This window comes from Pavona decussata, unplaced genomic scaffold, assembly GCF_977016875.1.
Source record: "Pavona decussata unplaced genomic scaffold, jaPavDecu1.1 SCAFFOLD_114, whole genome shotgun sequence".
Taxonomy (NCBI): Eukaryota; Metazoa; Cnidaria; class Anthozoa; order Scleractinia; family Agariciidae; genus Pavona; species Pavona decussata.
Window position 1 is genome coordinate 109,802 of NW_028145528.1, and position 20,199 is coordinate 130,000.

At 39.2% G+C, this 20,199-nt stretch overlaps 2 protein-coding genes across 2 annotated transcripts in view; one reads left to right on the forward strand and one right to left on the reverse strand.

Annotated features, from left to right (window-relative positions):
- The first annotated feature begins 7 nt into the window (after positions 1-7).
- On the forward strand, positions 8-15,284 carry LOC146469974 (translation initiation factor eIF2B subunit epsilon-like). Its single transcript, XM_085122066.1, has 21 exons — positions 8-200; positions 356-480; positions 2,005-2,107; positions 2,570-2,652; positions 3,257-3,331; positions 3,834-3,933; positions 4,713-4,790; positions 4,939-5,016; positions 6,473-6,558; positions 7,256-7,378; positions 8,077-8,177; positions 8,784-8,889; positions 8,998-9,037; positions 9,423-9,555; positions 10,187-10,285; positions 10,626-10,721; positions 11,739-11,829; positions 13,030-13,147; positions 13,532-13,612; positions 14,702-14,866; positions 15,152-15,284. The coding sequence occupies exons 1-21, from the start codon at positions 66-68 to the stop codon at positions 15,221-15,223; spliced, it is 2,088 nt and encodes a 695-aa protein (XP_084978192.1). The 5' UTR covers positions 8-65; the 3' UTR covers positions 15,224-15,284.
- A 516-nt stretch (positions 15,285-15,800) lies between these two features.
- LOC146469975 (uncharacterized) overlaps positions 15,801-20,199 on the reverse strand; it is a 9,086-nt gene continuing 4,687 nt past the window's right edge. The window contains exons 4-9 of the mRNA XM_085121949.1: positions 19,935-20,199; positions 19,056-19,165; positions 18,348-18,406; positions 17,653-17,786; positions 16,817-17,279; positions 15,801-16,325 (exon numbers count right to left, since the gene is read on the reverse strand). The exon at positions 19,935-20,199 is cut by the window's right edge and continues 443 nt beyond it. Of these exons, the coding sequence (XP_084978075.1) occupies positions 16,034-16,325; positions 16,817-17,279; positions 17,653-17,786; positions 18,348-18,406; positions 19,056-19,165; positions 19,935-20,199 (1,323 nt within the window). The 3' untranslated portion in view covers positions 15,801-16,033. The remainder of the gene's footprint in view (positions 16,326-16,816; positions 17,280-17,652; positions 17,787-18,347; positions 18,407-19,055; positions 19,166-19,934) is intronic.

Sequence of the window (20,199 nt, forward strand, 5' to 3'; positions counted from 1 at the left end):
AATTTGTCGAAACAGGTCTGGGATCTAATTCACAGGAAACCCGCCATGTTTGTTTCAAAGAAGTCATGAGTTCCAAAAAGAAGAGAAGTGAAGGACGATCTGGGGAGTCAGTAGAGAAAGCTGAAGAGATTTTTCAAGCTGTTATTCTTTCAGATAGCTTCAACTTGAGATTTTTGCCAATATCTCTTGAAACACCCAGGGTAAGGTTTATAATCATTGGAGATCACGCGTCTGAACACCTTCTACCAGTTTCGATTTAAGATATTATAAATTAAGTAGGTTTTGTTGAATTAAACATTTGATGTTCTCCATTCGTCACATTGTGCTTAAATATACATATTCCTTCCATTCACAGGCCTTGCTACCTTTGGTAAATGTCCCTCTCTTGGACTACACCATTGAGTTTCTTGTTGAAGCTGGAGTACAAGAAATCTTTGTTTTCTGTTGTGCACATGCTGATCAAATCAAGAAACATTTGAGGTTTGCTGGAAGTTTTGCTTTGTAATGTATAAATATTAATTCAAGAAGACTAGTTGGTTATGATGGTATACTGATGATAATATGAAGCATTGTATGGTAAACAGACTGACTGACTGACTGACTGATTGATGGACTGACTGACTAACTGACTGACTGACTGACTGACTGACTGACAGACTGACTGATTGACTAACTGACTGACTGGCTGACTTAAACTGATTGACTTACTGACTAACTGAATGATTGACTGACCGACTGGCTAACTGATTGACTGACTGACTGACTGAATGACTAACTGACTGACTGACTGACTGACTGAATGACTTACTGACTGACTGACTGACTGACTGACTAACTGACTGACTGGCTAACTGACTGATTGACTGACTGACTGACTGATTGACTGAATGACTGACTGACTCACTGACTGACTGACTGACTGACTGACTGACTGATTGACTGAATAACTGAATGACTGACTGACTGATTGACTGATTGACTGAATGACTTACTGACTGACTGATTGATTGGCTGATTGACTGACTAACTGACTGACTGACTGACTAACTGACCGACTGGCTAACTGATTGACTGACTGATTGACTGATTGACTGAATGACTTACTGACTGACTGACTGATTGGCTGATTGACTGACTAACTGACTGATTGACTGACTAACTGACTGACTGGCTAACTGACTGATTGACTGACTGACTGACTGACTGATTGACTGAATGACTGAATGACTGACTGACTGATTGACTGATTGACTGACTGACTCACTGACTGACTGACTCACTGACTAACTGACTGACTGGCTAACTGACTGACTGACTGACTGATTGACTGATTGACTGACTGACTGATTGACTGACTGACTCACTGACTAACTGACTCACTGACTAACTGACTGACTGGCTAACTGACTGAATGACTGAATGACTGACTGACTGATTGACTGACTGATTGACTGAATGACTTACTGACTGACTCCCAAGCTAAGCAGGCCACTGGGACACCACTGATGAGTTCCTCAAAATTAATGATCTCTTTGCTCAGCTGTTTTTTTTGTCATCAGCCAACCCCTGTGAGTGTGCAAATACCAAACCATTCTTTGATACACATATAATATCTTCCCATCTTTTTGTCAGTCTATCTTTTCCTTCCTGTATTCACAGTGCCTTGCAAAGTGATTTTGGTCAGGTCAGATGATTGCAAAATGCAATCATACTATAATGTCTACAATGTCAGACTGTTAGACAAGTTTACTTATTTCGACGATGTTCAGGAGATCATTTTAAAATCTGAGACAAAGTTTCAATTTGTTTTCTTTGAAATAAAGAACTCAGATGGCAACTTTTTATTTCCAAATAGGGTGATTGTCACCTATTATTAGTTGGCATTTGTGTCTCCAGTTTGGGTCCCCCTTGTACATGTAGTATATACCAGGGTTAACTACTTTTAATAATTATAATTTACATTTGTATTATTGAAAATATTCTTTATATTGTTTGTTTGTGCAGCCAATCAAAATGGACAAGTTCAAGGTCACCATGTGATGTGAAAACTATTGTTGTTGAAGACTGCTTGTCAGTTGGTGATGCTCTTCGAGAAATTGACAGACAGGTTTGATAGTCCTTTTGTGTCAGTTACTGTATGTACGAAGCAAAAGAGGTTTAATAAACTGTAAATTGTTGCTTATAAGCCCCCTGGTTATACATGTAGGCCCATCTACCCGTAAACCAAAAAAAATACATCCGATTATAAGCCCCCCTCCCCCGCCCCCACTAGTTTTGTTTGTGTTGTTCATGTAGTTTTAATTTTGTTCCAGATATTGACGTTTCAGAGCTTAATTAATTCGAAACTGATTTTTTACTCCAGTTATAACCCCCCCGGATATAAGCGCCTCCGTTTATAAGCCCATCTAAAACCCGATACAAAGTTGTTTAAGCCCAGGGCTTATAAGCAGCAGTTTACGGTAGTGCATTTTAAACAAGTCAATTTGATCAAAATATTAATCAAAATGTATTAAATGCTCAGGGTAACTAACAGGTACAGTGGGGTTCATTTTCTTTTATTATTTTGCAGTCTTTACTCAAGAATGACTTTGTGTTAGTCAGTGGTGATGTGGTATCCAACATGAAGTTAGAGCAAGTCTTGCAAGAACACAAGTAAGCCAGTTATGTGGTACTCATTAGAAAGATGTCCCATGTAAGAAAGCAGTTGGCTAAAATTTACAAAATAAGTGCTAAGTACAGTCCTCTTGTTTAAAAGCCTTGACATTTGCATAATTAGTTTGCAAAGTGAATGAGGTGTTTTTCTTGAATTAACATTTTGGACACTCCTTATACATGTAGTTACAAAACTTGTTCAAAACACAATGAAAACCTGTTTTTTTTTTAACTAGTGCACTTAGAGAAGTGTGTATCTGTTTACTTAATTAATTATCTTACATTTAACTCTGTTTTGTCAGTTTATTAGGGTCATCTCTGTATAAGCCACCTTGCAGTAATTTAAAAAAAAAAAAGTTTCCAGCTGCACATGTATCTAATAGGTCCTCCCTCACTGCAGTGACTAAGCCCTCAATATTGTAGATGTCAACAGAGACCCTAGCTTCTCTTTCATTGATTTACAATATACATTATAGTACTTGCTTTTGGGCTGGTGAGCTCTCATCACAGCTCCTCCCCATGTCATGTATTTCTAACATCCACCTGGCTTAATAGTGGATTATTATGCAGTGACACCAATCATAGGTGTCCTTCTGGTCACCAGAGATAGACGGAAAAAGGATAAATCATCACTGATGACAATGGTATTTAAAGTTGCTAACCCTGGACATAGAACAAGGTATCAAGTACTTTTCAGTGTTTGGTTGGTTTATTACTTCTCAATCTCATTAATAATTCATATCTTCAACCACCAATTACATTTTGTAGACAGATACACCTAATTGCACAAATAATTTATTGCACTGTTTTCTTGTACGTGACAGGGAAGTTATATCAGTAACTCATGCTTGATGTTTTACCAGTGGAAACACTCGTACTCGATGTTCACTTGATAGATTACATCCAAATAAGGATTAAAAAAAGTGCTAGCGTGAAAGACCAGATGAATACTGCATTTATAAGATTGGTGTCAAGGAGAATGCACTGTGTGGGATCAACTGTGGTATGAAGTTGTGAAAAATTGTGGCATGTGTTAGTGAAGGGAAGAAAACAAGTGGGAAGCTCTAGTCTTTTTATCACTTAAAAACTGATCACATTAATAAGGCAATTTAATAAGATTAGTGTGCTAAAAGGATGAAATTCTCTGTAACAGACTTCCATCTTTCTTTTGATTGTAATAGATGTCAGGAAGAGGATCTTATAGTGGCCATGGATTCAACAACTGGCAGAATTCTACACTGTGAGAAGACAGCCAACAAAAAACGATTTCCATTTTCCTTGGTAAAAAACTTTCATCTGTTTCATCTTATAAATTTTGATTTTAGTAACAGGCTGTTGCCTAAGAAAAGGTTCAAGGAGCCCGCAAGGCCAAAAGCTGAGAAGTTAGGAGCACAACATGTGAAGTGTTAGGTGCTGCTGCAAAAAATTTAGGCGCCCAGAGCATTTTCTTGGGTGCGCCAGGCTACTGAGCTCCTGTTAGGCAGCTGAGCCTTGTAGCAAAGAATCCATCAAATGTAGCTTCAGATTTTCTTCAAAAAAACAATTTTAATAATGGCTACACTGTATACATTGTATGTATTAGCTATACTAATAATGTGATTGTTCATTTATAAAATTTATTGTTTTGATCGTTAAACACATCTTGAGTTTATATAGTTGTGAAGACATCTTTTAGTTTTAGATTGGCTTCAATCTAAATGTGGGCATGTTGTTCAGTGTTCCTGGTAACTTTCAAAGACAGGGAGTCAGTGAAGAATCTTCTCAGGGTCATTAGGTAAAGTTCGCTGCCAATCTCATGGACAGGAAGCCAGCTTTGTCAGGTTTTAAACCTGATTCCCATCTGTCCGTTTAAACACTGTTATCTTGAACATAAATAGCTAGTAACTGGATGCTTTGTGTTCATGTCACTTGATGTGAACACTTTTAGAAGGTGCATGTACTTTGAACCTCCACATGTGACTTGCGATTGTGTTCACCTGAACTTCAATTTCTCCAAATTTACTTTATGTTCCAAGTTGTGTCAGTTTTTATAAACATACATTCTTTTTGTTTTATTTCAGAGTCTGTTTACAAGCAACAACAATCTTCAGATAAGATATGATCTTTTGGACTGTAACATTTGTATATGTTCAACAACGGTGAGTTTCGAGAAAATAAAGTTTTGTGGTAATTTATTATTGCTTTGTTCAAATTCAAATGTATTTTACTCATTTGAATTTCTTTTGTACATTTATCCCTATAATTTAATTGTTTATTCTTTTTTTTTTGTTTTGTTTCTGTTTTCAGGTTCCACAGTTATTTACAGACAATTTTGATTATCAAACCAGGGACGACTTTGTTAGAGGAATCCTCGTTAATGAAGAGGTACATGCAAGTGCACTTCCACTGATTTTCACTCAAGACATTTTATTACAAAATTGTTAAAAAAAGAGATTGAAAAGTTGACATTTTGAGCATTATCCCTTCACTATGACAATCAGCTGATGCTTGATCCAACAGGAGCTTTTAAAGTGCCCCTAACCCTTTAATTTGTTTTCTTTTGGTAGATTTCCATATCTTTCAAGAACTCATTTGCGAAAAAATTTTTGAGAAATATTGAATCCTTTTGTTTTTACAAGCGCTAGAAGTGAAGGCAGTCTTGTCGATATTTTCACCTATCGTTCGCATTAGTCCCCCACTCGGCCAACTATGGAGCGTGACGTAAGAAAAGGACATCGTGCAAAAATATCCAAAGATTTGCGGTAATGCTTCAATTGTAAACAGAGAAAATGCTTGGAAAATGTGTGGTTTTTGGATGCAGCAACTCTCGAAATGTAGAGAAAGGAATCAGCATGCATAAGATTCCTTCTGATAACGATCCGAGGCCTTTTCTTACGTCACAGCGAAGAAAGTGTCGCTTCTCATTGACTTGTTCCTAATGAGCCCACGAGACAAAAATTTGTCCAGCGGGGCTTATAGCGCGCAAAAATTTAAAAATGTCAGTAACTTTAAGCGCTCGTAAAAAAAAAGGATTCAATATTTCTGAAAAAAAATTTCGAAAATGAGTTCTTCACAGAAATGGAAATCTACCAAAAGAAAACAAATTGAAGGGTTAGGGGCACTTTAAATCTCTGTTTTGTGGCAATTAATTTTACCTGACCAACTCAGTTAAACCGCCGACCAATTAGCTCAGTTGGTAGAGTGCTGGACTACCGTGCGGGAGGTCGCTGGTTCAAACCCCGGCCGGACCACCACTCAGGGTCTTTAAATAACTGAGGAGAAAGTGCTGCCTTTGCTCTGGCATCTGCAAATGGTTAGACTTTCTATTTCTAGTCTTCTCAGATAAGGACGATAAACTGTAGGCCCCGTCTCACAACCCTTGTTTGTAAATAACTCTGTGGGACCGAAACCTTTGTGGGACGTTAAAGAACCCACTCATTGTTCGCAAAGGGTAGGGGACGTAGTTCCTGGTGTTGTGGTCTGGTCTTTGTGTGTATACTCTTATGTTTGGGTGGGTAAATGCTCGTAGATATTAGCTGCATCTATAGGCTAATCTTAAATCCGAGGGAAAATAAAGAATGATGATGATGATCATCATGATGATGATGATGATGATACAATCATCTTAGCCTTTTTGCAATCCATCCACATGTGCAAGTGAATGTACAAAATATTCGGCACACATTTGAACTGTAGATGAAAGATTTAACTACATGGAAGACTATTCTGGTTGTGTATGCAACTTCAGCAGTTATGAAAGGAACGCCTGAAAAATTCAGGCTTGAACAGGTATCAAACTGGATACATTCATTTGATTATAATAATTTTCCTTTTTTTGCAGATAATGGGTAATCAGATTCATTCATTTCTTATAAGTGACAAATATGCCGCCAGAGTTTCTAATCCTTACATGTATGATATAGTCAGGTGTGTAATCAATATTTTTATATTTTTCTCTACAGAATCACTTGTAACATGTATTCTGTGGTTTGATTAGAGTAATAGAGTTAGCATAGATTTAATAGGCCAAAGTAAAATGTACTACATGTACATTTTTTCTGTGGATGAGAATTCGTCCATTGCTGCTTCCACATTCAATAATGTTTTCCCAACAACTGACCACCTTCTAGTTCCTATATATCAAAAAATCATTGATACTGCTGAAGAGGACACCTTAAAATTAGCCAACCTGTGAATTTGAGCACAAGACTTTGTCTAGATGCAAACAAATAGATTGGCGAATTCGGGATTTTTACACTGTCTCATGTGATGCTTTTATGGTAGTACAAAAATACATTTACAAAATGTGCAAGAAATCACAATTCACCTCTACAGTTCCCATTGTATTGACCATTTGCTATTCTTAGCTCTGCTCTGCCTCCCCCCTCCTCCCCAAATTAAGAGAAAGTAAAGAGGTGGTCTTTTGTTGGTATGGTTTTATACACCTACCGAAGATGGAATGAAGCTTTATGAGTCATGCAATGATGCCATACCCTTATAAAGAACTCTAGATCACAAATTCATTGGTCTTTTGCCACCAGACACCTGCTGCTGTGCTGTATTTGCAAATTTTGCAAAGTTACTTCATTGAAACAAAGATACATTGAAATTTTTCTTCTCACAGCAAAGATATTCTCAGTAGATGGGCCTATCCAATAGTACCCGACAACAGCGTGTTTTTCATGGATTTCTCCTATTCGTTTACGAGACACAATGTTTACTTGGACAGTGAGCTGTTGCTAGCTAGGTGAGTGGATTTTGAATTTGCCATGGGTGCATGTTTATCATTATGCATGTATTGCTCTCCAAGAAAACTGATAGAAGGTGAATCCTGCAATCTGTGCTCCTGATTTGAATATACAGCAACGTAATGATTTCAGTTTGACATTGTGGCTAGAAGTGAACAATAATTTTATTTTAATGGTATAGTACTTGAGTGGAGAGTGGAGAGGCTGGACTGGAGAGATTATAAAACAGATTCTAGAACAGAGATTATAAACCAAATGAAGATTCACTAATGGTACAGGACTTCAACTGACAGTGGAGGGTCTGGGTTGTGGGACAACAGAGATGGTCTCTGCTCTCCACTTAAGTAATATACCATTATTTTTGTTTTAATTAAAAGTAGACTTTAAGGAGATTCGTTTGTTGTTTTTTTCTATGTGGATTATCATTGGAGAACATGTACATGTAGATGCAGTAGCTTCAGAAAAACAGTTTATTTGTAACATGTATACCTCGAAACTGAGTGAGTGAGGTTGGTTAGGTCCATAGCAAAGTATAATACTAAAACTGTATGCAGAGAAATGAGCAATAAAAACACCTACACCAAGAATGGAATGGAATAAACTGAATTCTGTGACATCAGGCAGTGTCTGAGTGAAGCTCATCTGTAGGATTTTACACAACCTTGATTGTGAGTTACTAATTATTTTCTTTCTGTAGGGACTGTGTGTTAGAGGAAAATGTTTTAATAAGTAAAGGAACATCCGTGGGGGCTGGAACAGTCATTACTAATTCCGTTATAGGCAGAAACTGTGTTATAGGTAGGGAAACATAGTTTTTTTTTTTTTTTGCATATTCGCATGTACATTATATTTATTTTCTGACTTGAATATTTTGTTGTCCTTTAGGCAGTTCAATCCAGTCCTGAAAATTTACTTTTAGTTCTTTAATTTAAAATAATGTGAAATTGTTTTTCAGTTGAATAGCAAATCCATCTAATGTCAAAAATCAAATGTGGGATACATTAGTCTATAATTAATGGGATAGTTTATACAGTAATTAACCCTTTAACCCAGTAATATGAAAGAACAAAATATTAATTCTCATATCTTATCCCCATACAGTACTTTACTTGTAAAAGTGCAGTGAAGAAGTTATTAAAATATCAAGAAAATTCACCTTGGGTGATCATATCCTTAATTCTCATGACCTCGGGGGTTGAATTAAGCATTGATATTACAAGGAGAAATTTGATGCTGATCACTGTTAGCGCTAATCAGGGGTTAATGGGATATGGCATACGCAGACCATTCTCACCCTCCCACTAAAAGGGGCCTCGTGGTTGATTTGACAACTGACATTTTAGGACATTATTATTGATGTTAGTAAAAATAATTTTTTTGTTGTTGTTGTTTTCTTTTTCCCAGGTGATTTTGTCCGATTAGATGGTGTCCATCTCTGGGATAATGTGACGGTCGAAGATGGCTGTAACATTTCCAAGTCAATTCTTTGCAAAAATGTTCATATAAAAAGGTATCTATTAAATGAGTATATTTTATAAATTTCTTTAACTGTAGCTCATAGCACAACAACAACAACAATTTGCTTTTTGTAATTTACTCTCCTATTCTTGCATTGTAGGAACGTTACGATCTCTTCTGGATCATTTATTTCGTTTAATGTGAGTATTAAAACGATAATGTACTAGCAGTTCATTTTATCCAACTTTACTTGTTACAAATTTGGTGCGCATATTGCAGGGAAAAATGGTGTAAGTGTCACATATCTCGACTGCAACGGACATCTCTGCGTTCTTTTCCGTTGCCGTGATTGATGTCAGCACTTAGAATTAGACAGTGGAAGTATAAACGCGAGATATGTCCATTGCAGAGTGTGTTGCATTTTACTGTTTCATTAGTGCAAGGAGTGTTGCAAGCTGCATGTAGCGTTGTCTAGTGCAACTCACGCCGCTGTTCGTAACGTGAAAACTACTTCTGATTCAGTTGCTTGGCGGTTTAAATTTGATATTCTGAGGGAATGTTTGTAAACCTTGTTTTCTTTTACAGGTGGTCGTTGGGCCTGATTTGGTTCTTTCTCCAGGAGTGAAAATTACGTTAAAGAAACAGACGGAAGATGATTCTCACTTTGGAATGGATGAACTTTCTCTTGAAGAGAAACCGGCACCCCTGCAAGGCGATGGTCAGCTGTTGTTGTTATTGTTGTTGTTTTGTTTCTTGTAAATTTACATTTCCATTGGTAACGATAATAACATGTTTCTGTGTACATGTAAATGACTGTGATACGTTCGTTGCATATGTATCAGGGCTTACCGGTGGTATTAGAGGGTACCGGATCTATCCTGAAAAGTGCCGGACGGGATGCATGCTCCCCTGGGAAATTTTCGAGATTTCACCCTCAGAAACGTTGTTTTCGGCGTTTCTGAGACCGGAGAAGCAGTGTTCTATTGCTGGATTGTAGCTCTGGCCATTTTTGAAATACTTTATGATAAAAAGAAGCCCTTTATTTGTTGGCCATATTTTAAACTATACAAATGCGCAGGAGATAGCAAAATGGTTTTAATCGCATGCTAATAGATAGCGAATACTGTCAAACTCTTAAATATTGAAAACTCTCAAATATTAATTAAACTAGTGTATTCATCAAGGTCCTCGTCAGAATCAAACGCTGAATCATCATCGTCACATCAAAGTACCGGGCAGCATATAGGAAGCAACCGGACGTTACGTACGGCCTCCCGCCTCAAACGAAACCCTGGTGTATTATAGCGGAAAAGAAATGATTCATTGCTGCTTATCTTCTCACTGTACAGGGTTTGTTCCCGAAGAAGTAGGCACAGAAGGACAAGGGTACATCTGGAGGCCTGGGGCAGACTCTGATGATGAAAGAGAACAGATGCAAGACATTTGGGGTGAGAAAGGTTATCGTCACCTCAGATAACACAAAGCAGTTGTGACTGTACTGGAAAAAAAAAACTGAAAAAATTGTTTTTCCCTCTCGCCTCGCGCTTCGTGCTTGATATCTCCTGTTTGGCTAAATTAACGCCTGCTATGCAGGCTAGTCTAAGCTAGTCAGTTTGGTCCATGGTTGTGGCATTTTCTATTGTTTTTGTCCACTACGACGACCACCTTGTCAATAAATATCAAGAAACTCTACTACTGTGGTTACAGTAGTCGTTACAAACTACGTACTATGGCGGCGAATAGAAATTCCATCACATTTATTGCATTAGAAATTCTTTGTTTTGTCAGGTGTGGACAGAATTTCCTCCAGTGAAGATGATGTAAGCTCAGTGTCAAGTGACAAGGATTCTCCTCCCGGCAGCCCGCCACCTGAGGACGGCAGTGGTAAGTAACATCGTAAGAAAGTTGCCAAAGTAACGACACCACCCCCCCCCCCCCCCACTCACCCCCCAACATAAGTGAATTGACAAACGAACGAACGAACGAACGAACGAGTGCATGAACGGACGAACGAATAAGAAATGGTCACCCCACTTTTAAAAAGAATACAACAAAGCGTAACAAAGTTAAGTAAAGTACATTTTTTATGTCACTACCATGGTTAATTGCACCCAGTACAAAAAAACTATTTCAATGCTTTATTGATGGAATGCGGATGACAGCATCAAACAACAGCAGTTGTGTTATGAGTGAAGTCCTGTTGAAGAGTTTTGAGTTCACTTCATTATGTTAGAAAGGAACATGGCTTTCAAAAAGACATGATATATGCTCAGATGGTCACTCCACTCTAAGATAAATGTATAGATAAGCAAATAAATTAAGTACCATAGAGATGTATGTCAAAGTTAAGTGACGTAAGGGCAGGTCCAGTGATCATAGTTAGTAGTCCGTCAGACATTGTTCCAGTGCTGTTCTTTTACGTTGTTGGTAAGAACCCAATTCTTCCGCCGTTAGCTTGTATAGCAAAGTTTTTTTCTTTCATCCTCATGGTTGCTTTTCTAACATTCTAGCAAAGTGAAGTGAAGTAGTTTATTTAGGGCAAAAATCTTGATATACCGCCAACACAAACTCTGTCTAGAAAAAAAAAAACCTGAAAAGCATGATAACAGTGTATTCTATGGAATGTTAGGTAGTTCAGCCAAAACATGTGGCGGCCATGACAATTTCTTGGGCACAGGTCTTGCGAGCTACCACTCTCAACATTCCTGGAAATTAAGTGATTCCACGTAGATCAAACATCCTGATCAGTATGTGAACAGTGTATTCTATGAAGGCCATACCAAATTTTTAGGCACCAAGGGCTTCCGCGCTACCATTCATAACTTTCCTGAAAATCAAGTGATTCCATATACAGCAAATACCCTGATAAGCATGCTAACAGTGTGTCTTCTTTTACTCAAGGGTTTTACGCAGAGGTACTGGATTCTATAAGAAACGGAGTAGCTGATCATGTGGATCCTGAAAATATGATACTGGAGATAAACGCGTCTAAGTAAGTCCTGTGTGCGGCAGAAGTCAAATGACACTGTTTAATAGGGTTCCAGTCATCGATTTACACATATCTGGCTTGTAATAAAAAGTTCTGGTTTTCTTCGAGTAAGAGCTGTGGGATATTGCTCGTTTTATATTTTATAAAAGCGGGCGATTCTTTGCGTAAATTTTACAATGATTTTAGGGAAATTGTTTTGGATGGAGAGAAGCAGCGCGGGTGGGTTAAGGCGCCGGACTTCAAATCCGGAGGCCCTGGGTTCAAGTCCCGCTCCGACCACTTGGATTCGTTTCACGGTAGCCCCGTTTTTAAATCCAAGGCCACAATGGCTTGCCTCCCACCAATTGAGATTTTTAACAAATGTTATGTTCAGTGTGTATGTTTATTTCACTGGTTTATAGTGTCTCCAGTTAGCGCTACAGCGCTAAATACTTCGACACTTAAATAAAGTCATTTAATTTTAATGGGGTGGGGGAATTTGAGGTTTGAGGGAAGTCTCAGCCCGTAACAGAAGTTTGTTGGAAAGTTAGAAAGACTAGTGATGGTTCAATTGGAAGTACATTGCTTTCAAGTTGGTCTCTGAAAGGTTGTTGCAACGTGAAATTACTAGGCGACAAACAAAAGAGCCGTCGAGAGCTCATTAAGCCCGGTTCAGACGTCGCGTCATTACCGGTGTGCGGCAATGGTTCAACAGTTTCACCAAGTGTCGACCGTCATTGCTTTCATCTTATGCAGATGTTGTCTTCATACTAGATACCACTCTCCAGCGTCTTTAGGGCGGACTCCAGGGACCTTTTATTTTGTACTGAACACGGCAACGGATTTTACGTTACTAGAACGCAACAATTATCCTTATTGCTTTGTTTTAGCATATTACGCATTTATGAAATGAACTCACAACGGGTTTGTCCGTCAGGATAGTACTGAAGTGGCAAAATTCGCTTACCTGATCCACGATTTCGCCGGTCCGTGCCGTCGGACTAGTGGATTTTAGTTTTCAAGCCCTGGGTAGATTAGAAACTCGAAGTACGGCAGAGCTGGACCATAATTATCGTAACTGACATCGGAAAGGAAAGGACTTGCATTAGATTCGGTGCAAGAGAAGTAAGGCGTCTGAATTGAATTTTAGGTTGGGTGGCGAAACACGAGTAAGAATTTGAACCATCTGTTGTCAACCGTCTTCAACTCCTGTTGTTCCTACAGGTTCGCGTATAATGTCACTTTCCACGAGCTGAATCAAGCCGTAATCAAGTCTTTACTGGAGTCATCACTTCACGATTCGTCGTTATCAAAGCAAGACTTGTCCAGGAACCTTAAGCAGGTACGTTTGTTATACTGCAAGCTTTTTTTCCTTTGTAACGTAAGATTGAAGAAACCTCAAAATTACTGATCATTAAGATAATTACGACTTCACTTTATCCCCCAGCTGTTCAGTCTAGTTTTAAGCCTTAAAAATTTCTCATCGACCGAGCACTAAATTAAACTCGCCCATCCTCTGTTTTGCTGTCTTTTCCATCCAGTGTATCGTATGAGGAAACCCAAGGTTTAACTCAAGTGTATCTTTTTGTAATATTTGTGTGGCAAATAAATAAATAAATAAATAAAAAAATAAATAAATAAAACAAATAATAAATAAATAAGATGAGATTAAGACTGAAATGGTGGTGATTGTCTAGAACACTTAAAGGAGTTCTTTTGTTGCCAGGCTACGGAACACCTGCTGCCAGTCATTTCCAACTATATCAGGACATTTGATGGCCAAAGAGACGCGTTGAACGCAACTGAGGTTAGTGTAGACTGGACTGCCAGTAGCGTCTGATTTCTCTCAGGAACAGTAGAGCGAGGGAATCACGAACGCGCGCCAAATCTCGCGTGTTTCTTTCGCTCCACTACCTCAACTTCATCGCCAAAGTATCTGTTCGAAATGACCCATATCTTGTTTTGAAAACAATGAAACGATTAATTATATTAACAGTAACAATATATACTTATGTAGCGCCAAATCAATCATTGCTCATGGCGCTTTACAATGAAAAATGCTGAAAAGAAGGAATATTAAGTTAAAAACTAAATTATCTATGAAAAGGCTTACTTAAATACAAAAGTAACTATTTAAAAGCCATTTTAAAAAGATAAGTTTTCAAACGGTTTTTGAAAGTGTCTTTGGAACTGCAGTTTGAAATCCAAAGGTAGAGTGTTCCACAGTTTCGGTGCAGCTACCTCAAAGGCACGGTGCCCATTCGATTTTAGATTTTATCACAATTGTTTCTAATCTCGCAATCTGGGCCCAGTTGTTCAAAGCCCGATCAAGTTAATCCTGGGTTAACGTGAACTTTGATTCGAGTATATTTACTAATCCGTAAAGTTTGGTCGAAAAGATTTTTGCCCTTAGTTTTGCCCTGGACTTTTCTTTACATTGAGCTTAAAATGAGCCTTTTAAATCATCTTTAATGACCGAGATGAAAACCTCGGTTAACTTTTAATCGTGGATTAGCGTAAATCGGCTTTCGAACAACCCGGCCCTGATTGGCTAATTTTGCGTTGTCGATAAGAGTCTAGACAACGCTACTCGCGTCAATCAGCGCGCGGAAACTTTGACAGTTGTAAAAATTTTCTTTGACGTTGATATCGTGGTAAAAAACAAGTCGAAAATTTGTTGTGGACACAAAATTTTGACCACTGTGATGACGAATATCGTTGTCGATAAGAGTGCAGACAACGCTAAACCGCATTCAATTTGTCAACGAGCACTTGGGACGGCCAAAAGTCTTTGAGACGATGGCCTGAGCGTGCGACATGATGTTACTGAGTCTACTTCACAAAACATTACCAATTGCACTCCAACTCAGCGTCATTTTTATTTACTTTTACTAAGGAATTTTTCTTGCAAGCCACGTGGGCTGCCCCGCTTTCCCAACACTTCCTTCACTTGTTGTACGACAGAGAAATCCTTGAAGAGGCTGTGATCCTTCAGTGGTATTCACGCGAGCCCACAGGAGGAGAGGACAGCGGTTTTGAACCGCAGCAGCTGCGTCAACAGGTAGGCAGTCTTCTTTACACAGTCATGCTTAATTCAGCGACATCATGACCGCCAGAATGTCTTCAGACACATTTGATGTCATTTTAAAAGAAGGGATTTTGTCTCCTTGCTACTTTAAAAGAAAAGATTTTGTCTCCTTTGTCAGCTTTTTTCTCGATTCTTTTACATATGACAGAGGCCAATGTTTTATGTTATGTTTCATTCTAGTTCACATTCCTTGAGTTGCTCGAGGTGTAAAATGTTGAACATACTTGTTTCGCTTATTTACTATATTTCTATTCACAGATTTCACCCTTTATCACGTGGTTACAAGAAGCAGAGGAAGAAAGTGACGACGAAAGCGAAGATGATGAATAAAAGAGTTTCAAAAATCCTGTGCTGGAAAATGTATTAAATTTAATAAAACTTTTATCCTCTGTATTGTCTCAAATTACTCTCTGACTGATTAATTCCTAAATGGGTCTTACACAGATGTGATACCAGGGGAGAGTGATCTCGTGTCTCTGGTCAGAGCTTTAACGCTGGATTAGGGAGCAGAGAGTGGTTTTGCATAAGCTGTGAAACAAAATCAAGCGTTGGTTGCTAAATATTTTCAATACACCAGAAGAAAACAGTGGAATTATGTGCCGTTCAATTGGAACTTGCAGGAACCCCCCCCCCCCCCCCCCGTAGGTTTTGGGCTCACACTGAGTTTGAGTCTTGGGCTCTCTTTGCAAATGATAAAGTTGCTTTATAACTAATGGATGATATCCTGTGGCTGCTAAGCCAATTAACTCTGGGCCTGCCTTATCTAATGATCCAGTTTCTAGTAACTACGAATATCACTGGTATTTGGGTCAACAACAAATGAAGCAGAGATACTGAAAACTCGATCATTTATTGCGATATTTTCTGAGGAATTATTTTTCAAGGAAATGAGTGAACCAACATAACACTTGTTTATTTGTGGCAATCGACATTTAATATAAAATTTTATATGAATTGTGTATTGCAATTCACTTTGCTGAAATTTTTTGATGAAAATAGCATCTGCAATCTATGTTTTTCCATTTAGATTTACTAGCAATTTCATTTGAATCTCCTTTTAGCAGGCAAACTGATTTGATTGGCGCATCTTGCCGATCACCGGTTTTGCGTACTCATTATAGCCCAAAGTCGTAGCATATTTCAACCGACCCAGATCCCTGACCCGTGCTTTAATTGACGGGTATGTTTGGTGACGTGGCCTTTCTTTGCCCATTCATTAATGCTGTGGTCGTATTCGTCTAGTGCCAGGTTTTCTGGTCTTACTCGAGGCCGCCTGGGGTGGTACAAGGACCTTTGTCTGGGGCGTGCCGGATGAGCCGGTTTGATTGAGTGTAAACGTCTATACGGTTGTAGCCTTAGACGTTTTCTCAAGTACAGTTGTCTTGCTAGGGCTCTCTGGGCACTCCTGTATCGGCTATACTGCTTAGAAAGGCTGAAAGGCAATAAGTAAATCTCGGTTTAGCTATGTTGTTAAGGGTGGCTAGAGACGCAAGGTTGAAGAGTGGAGACTTGATCGAATGGACTGGTTAAGTTTCCAAAGAAAACGTTTTGCAGCGTGTTGATAATGTAAATAAGCATTGGGCATTTGGTGCACTGTCTGACCCTGATAACACAAAGATCCAAATGAGCCGAATGCGAGAAGTGTCCCATAATCTTTCTGCGTGTTACTTCTGTGGTTATTGGGCCGATTTCAACTGCGATTTTCGCAAGTTTTTGTGGGATTTGAATAACATTCGACCTTCTGAAATGTAGCCTGCAGAACAGGCTTTAGTTTTTTGCAGGCGAGCGGAGGCAAGCGCGAGGCGAGCGCGGAGCGTGAGTCGTGCTTGCCTCCGCTCGCCTGAAAAAAACGCAAAAAATAACGCCTGTTCTGCAAGCATGAATTTGGCCTCGCTCTAAATTATATCCACATAGTAAGCTTACCTATTTACTAATGATTTTCTAGTAGCGCAGCAGGCGTTATCGCAGCTCGGTGCGCAGTATGCTGGGCACGAGGCGTGACAAGGATTAGGAACATATTGCAGCGCACAGCATTGTGGGGAACAATGAGGATAACACGAGAAGTGACACCCCCCGGGACAGGTTATGCTGGGAGGAGCGGGTGCCGGAGCCACTGCACCTGCAGTACCAGGAGCCTGCATTGCGTCAGAACAGCAGTCTTCATCGCAGTCCGGAAAACAGCTATCGTCGCATATCCCAGGGCATGATGGAAGCAAGAAAGAGGTCACGTGGCTTGAAGGGTTATGATGTGGCTGGAAAGCACAGCAAGACGCAGTGCACCCTGACGAATAGCATGTGTTTGGTTTAGAGCAGGGTTGTGCGCAAACTCCGGGGCCTTCTGGTTGTGCTAGCTTGTTGGGTTTGAGGTAACCTGCTGGAAGAGCAACTGAAGAAAAGAAAACAAAACGAAAAGGCACTTGCAGTCATCTTTCAACGCCCTAAGCACATATAATATACATAACATATTCTGAGTACAGATATTGTTTGCTTTCGGTTGAATGTCATTTTCCACTCTGCTGCTCTACAGCTTAAAAAGTCAAGGAGGAATGCTGATTTTAAATTGGCTTCTGATGTGATCCGGCATCCTTCGACCATTTGCATGTTTTCCTTTGTTTGTTTGTTTGTTTGATTTTGCCATGTTTTGATTTTGCTTGTTTTCGATTGGTTCTCTGTCCAACTTTTTGATTTGTGATTGGAGGTAGGTCATGCCTGTATCATTAATAAACCTAGGATTTGAACACACGAGGGTTTGTTCTCACCAGCAGAGTCATATTTGGGTGCCACAGGTAGGCCTCTGATTTTCCCTGAATGCAACGCCATTGTGAGCCGATCAAGGTGACCTGGGGCATCCTTTGCAAACAGCAAGCCTAATGTGACTATTACACTGCCATTCCTGTAATGTGAATGAAATGATCAAGTTTTAAATTACGATCCATCCGTAATAACTTGCGTTTAAATAAAAGGGGCCGTGAATAATGTCATTCGTCCGTTAACATGATTTTCAAGTTAGTCGTGGACGTGATATTCTGCATTTACTTGGAAACAGGCTTGAACGGGATTCGAACCCATGACCTCTGCGATGCCGGTGCAGTGCTCTGCCAACTGAGCTATCAAGCCAACTGGGGGCTGGTCACTCTGTTAGTTCGTAATATACCCGTGAAGGATGAATACATGAATATATGAAACATATATTTGAACAGCGGAAGAAAGATTAAATAGAAGAAAGATCCCGGCATTATGAAACATTAGGCAGAATGCTTGGCTTTGACCCTGTTTATGTCGTATATAGGACAAGAACACTGTTAACTGTTTGCTGAATTCACCCTCATTTCCTCCAATAATACAACATTAGGCTCACCACTTCAATGCCAAGACTGACTGACATTTTAAATGCATTGTTTCTTTACATGGTTAAGTGTATTGTAGCATGGCATTGTTAAGTTTATTATCCCACCTAACAGATATGAGTTGAACTTCTTGGAAATCGTCGTCGTCATCGAACAAATTGATAATCTGAGAAAGAATTGTAAATTAGTACAAGCAGCGAAGGTACGTACGTAACAATTATTACACAAAATGGAGTGGAATATCAGCTTTCATAAAAAAATGTGTATTGTATAATGCAATTCAAGGGATTTCATTGGCTTATCGGCCATGGTATATGAGCCAATATACCATGCCCGAGAAAATAATAGCGATCATTAAATTGTCTTCTGGTTGTTCTTGCAGAGCGAAATCAGTAAGATCTATCAATATTTCTTGATTGGTTTAAATAAAACAATTATTGCCCTCACGCTTGTTGGATATGAGATGATTACAGCCAGCTCGACGCTACGCGCCGGCCTCGTTGGCCATCTATCATCCCTTATCCAACGCGCGCTCGTGGAATAACTGTTTATTATAAAGAGGATATTCTGCAAATAACCAGGCGATATCAATAATGCAACTATTTCTGGCGATTCTTGGGAAAACGAACTACAAAATAAGTAGTTCCATTCAGTGCCCGGGAACTGTCCCCTGTTCTGCTTTCTAAGTTTAATGCCGGGGGTTTCCGCGGTCTTGGTCGATAATTGCGATGCAATTACAGTTCAAAGATGGCCCTTAAAGACCACATGAATTACAAGGATTTAATTTATTGGCTCGGTTAAGGTGCTTTACCTACCGCACTTGTAACGTTCCGTTTCACTTCTTCGAAAGCCGGACTTCCCGGGTGCTCCATCTCGGTTGAGTAGGTCATATTAGTGAAGCGAATAGCGACTCGGAAATCCTTTCCTAGAAAAGCATCAGCATTTTATACTAAACTCAGGTTAGGAAGGCAATGAGTACCATAAGTGCGACTAAAACTGAATACATTTTCATCTTGGAACCAAAGCAATGATTTTAGTTCTGACGTCTTTTGCAGCAGGTGATGTTTTAAGAAAAACGTCAACTGGGGGCTCGGATAGCCCGTCCAAAATGGCAAGTCACAAAGAGAGGATTTGAGAGCAATTGTCTTCCGTGATGGGAACTTTTGACTGATTTAGTGAACTTTCTAACCAATATTTAAAGAAAATTAGCTACTCTTGTGACAGTCCACAAATGTCCTGTTGAGCCTTCCATCCCGTTCGCTCCGGCTTAACATGATAGGTATATGGCAAAATGCTTCAAGCTCTTGCAAGACAACTGTTAACACACTGGAAAGGATATTAGTTGAAAAGCAATTTTGTTTGGAAATTTCCAGTTGCTTTTTTCAGTTGGTCTCTCGTTTCTCTGTGAGAAATAGAGAAGTTGAACATATTGCATGTTAATCTTAGTTACTTTGGATAAATTGAGTGAAAACGAAACTTTTCGAAATCAAATCAATTTTGAGCTTTAATAAGACCTCTAAAAATGTACTCTTTATTTCCATTTTTTATATCCTCTTGAAGTCGCTTTCAAGTGTTTCTTTGTATAAATTAACGTAATATCAGCTATAGAAAAGTAAATAAATAATGAAAAAGTAATGCACTAAGTATGAAGAAGAAGAAACTAAGAAACAGACTAAACCAGCCATTGTTAATACCTCGCTTTGGAGTGATGAGAGCTAATGCTGGAGGTAACTTTAACGGTACGCGAACAGGCTTCTTGGGAGGAGGTTTAGGAGCCACTGGCGGTACGTATGTAAGACCTCCAGCTGGTTCGTGGATCTTGATCTTTGTAGGCACCGGCTCATCATGCATTGGTTGTGGTACAAATTCCTCAAGTGTTGCACCTTTCTCTTCCTTTGCGCCCCTGCTCTGCGACGCTTCTAACCTCGTTTTGGTTTCCTTTGGCCTCGTTTTCATATC

Coding starts and splice junctions, on each gene's coding strand:
- LOC146469974 (XM_085122066.1), top strand. CDS start 66: ATGAGTTCCAAAAAGAAGAGAAGTGAAGGACGATCTGGGGAGTCAGTA. Junction 201..355: donor TATCTCTTGAAACACCCAGG/GTAAGGTTTATA, acceptor TTCCATTCACAG/GCCTTGCTACCTTTGGTAAA. Junction 8,890..8,997: donor AAAAATGTTCATATAAAAAG/GTATCTATTAAA, acceptor CTTGCATTGTAG/GAACGTTACGATCTCTTCTG.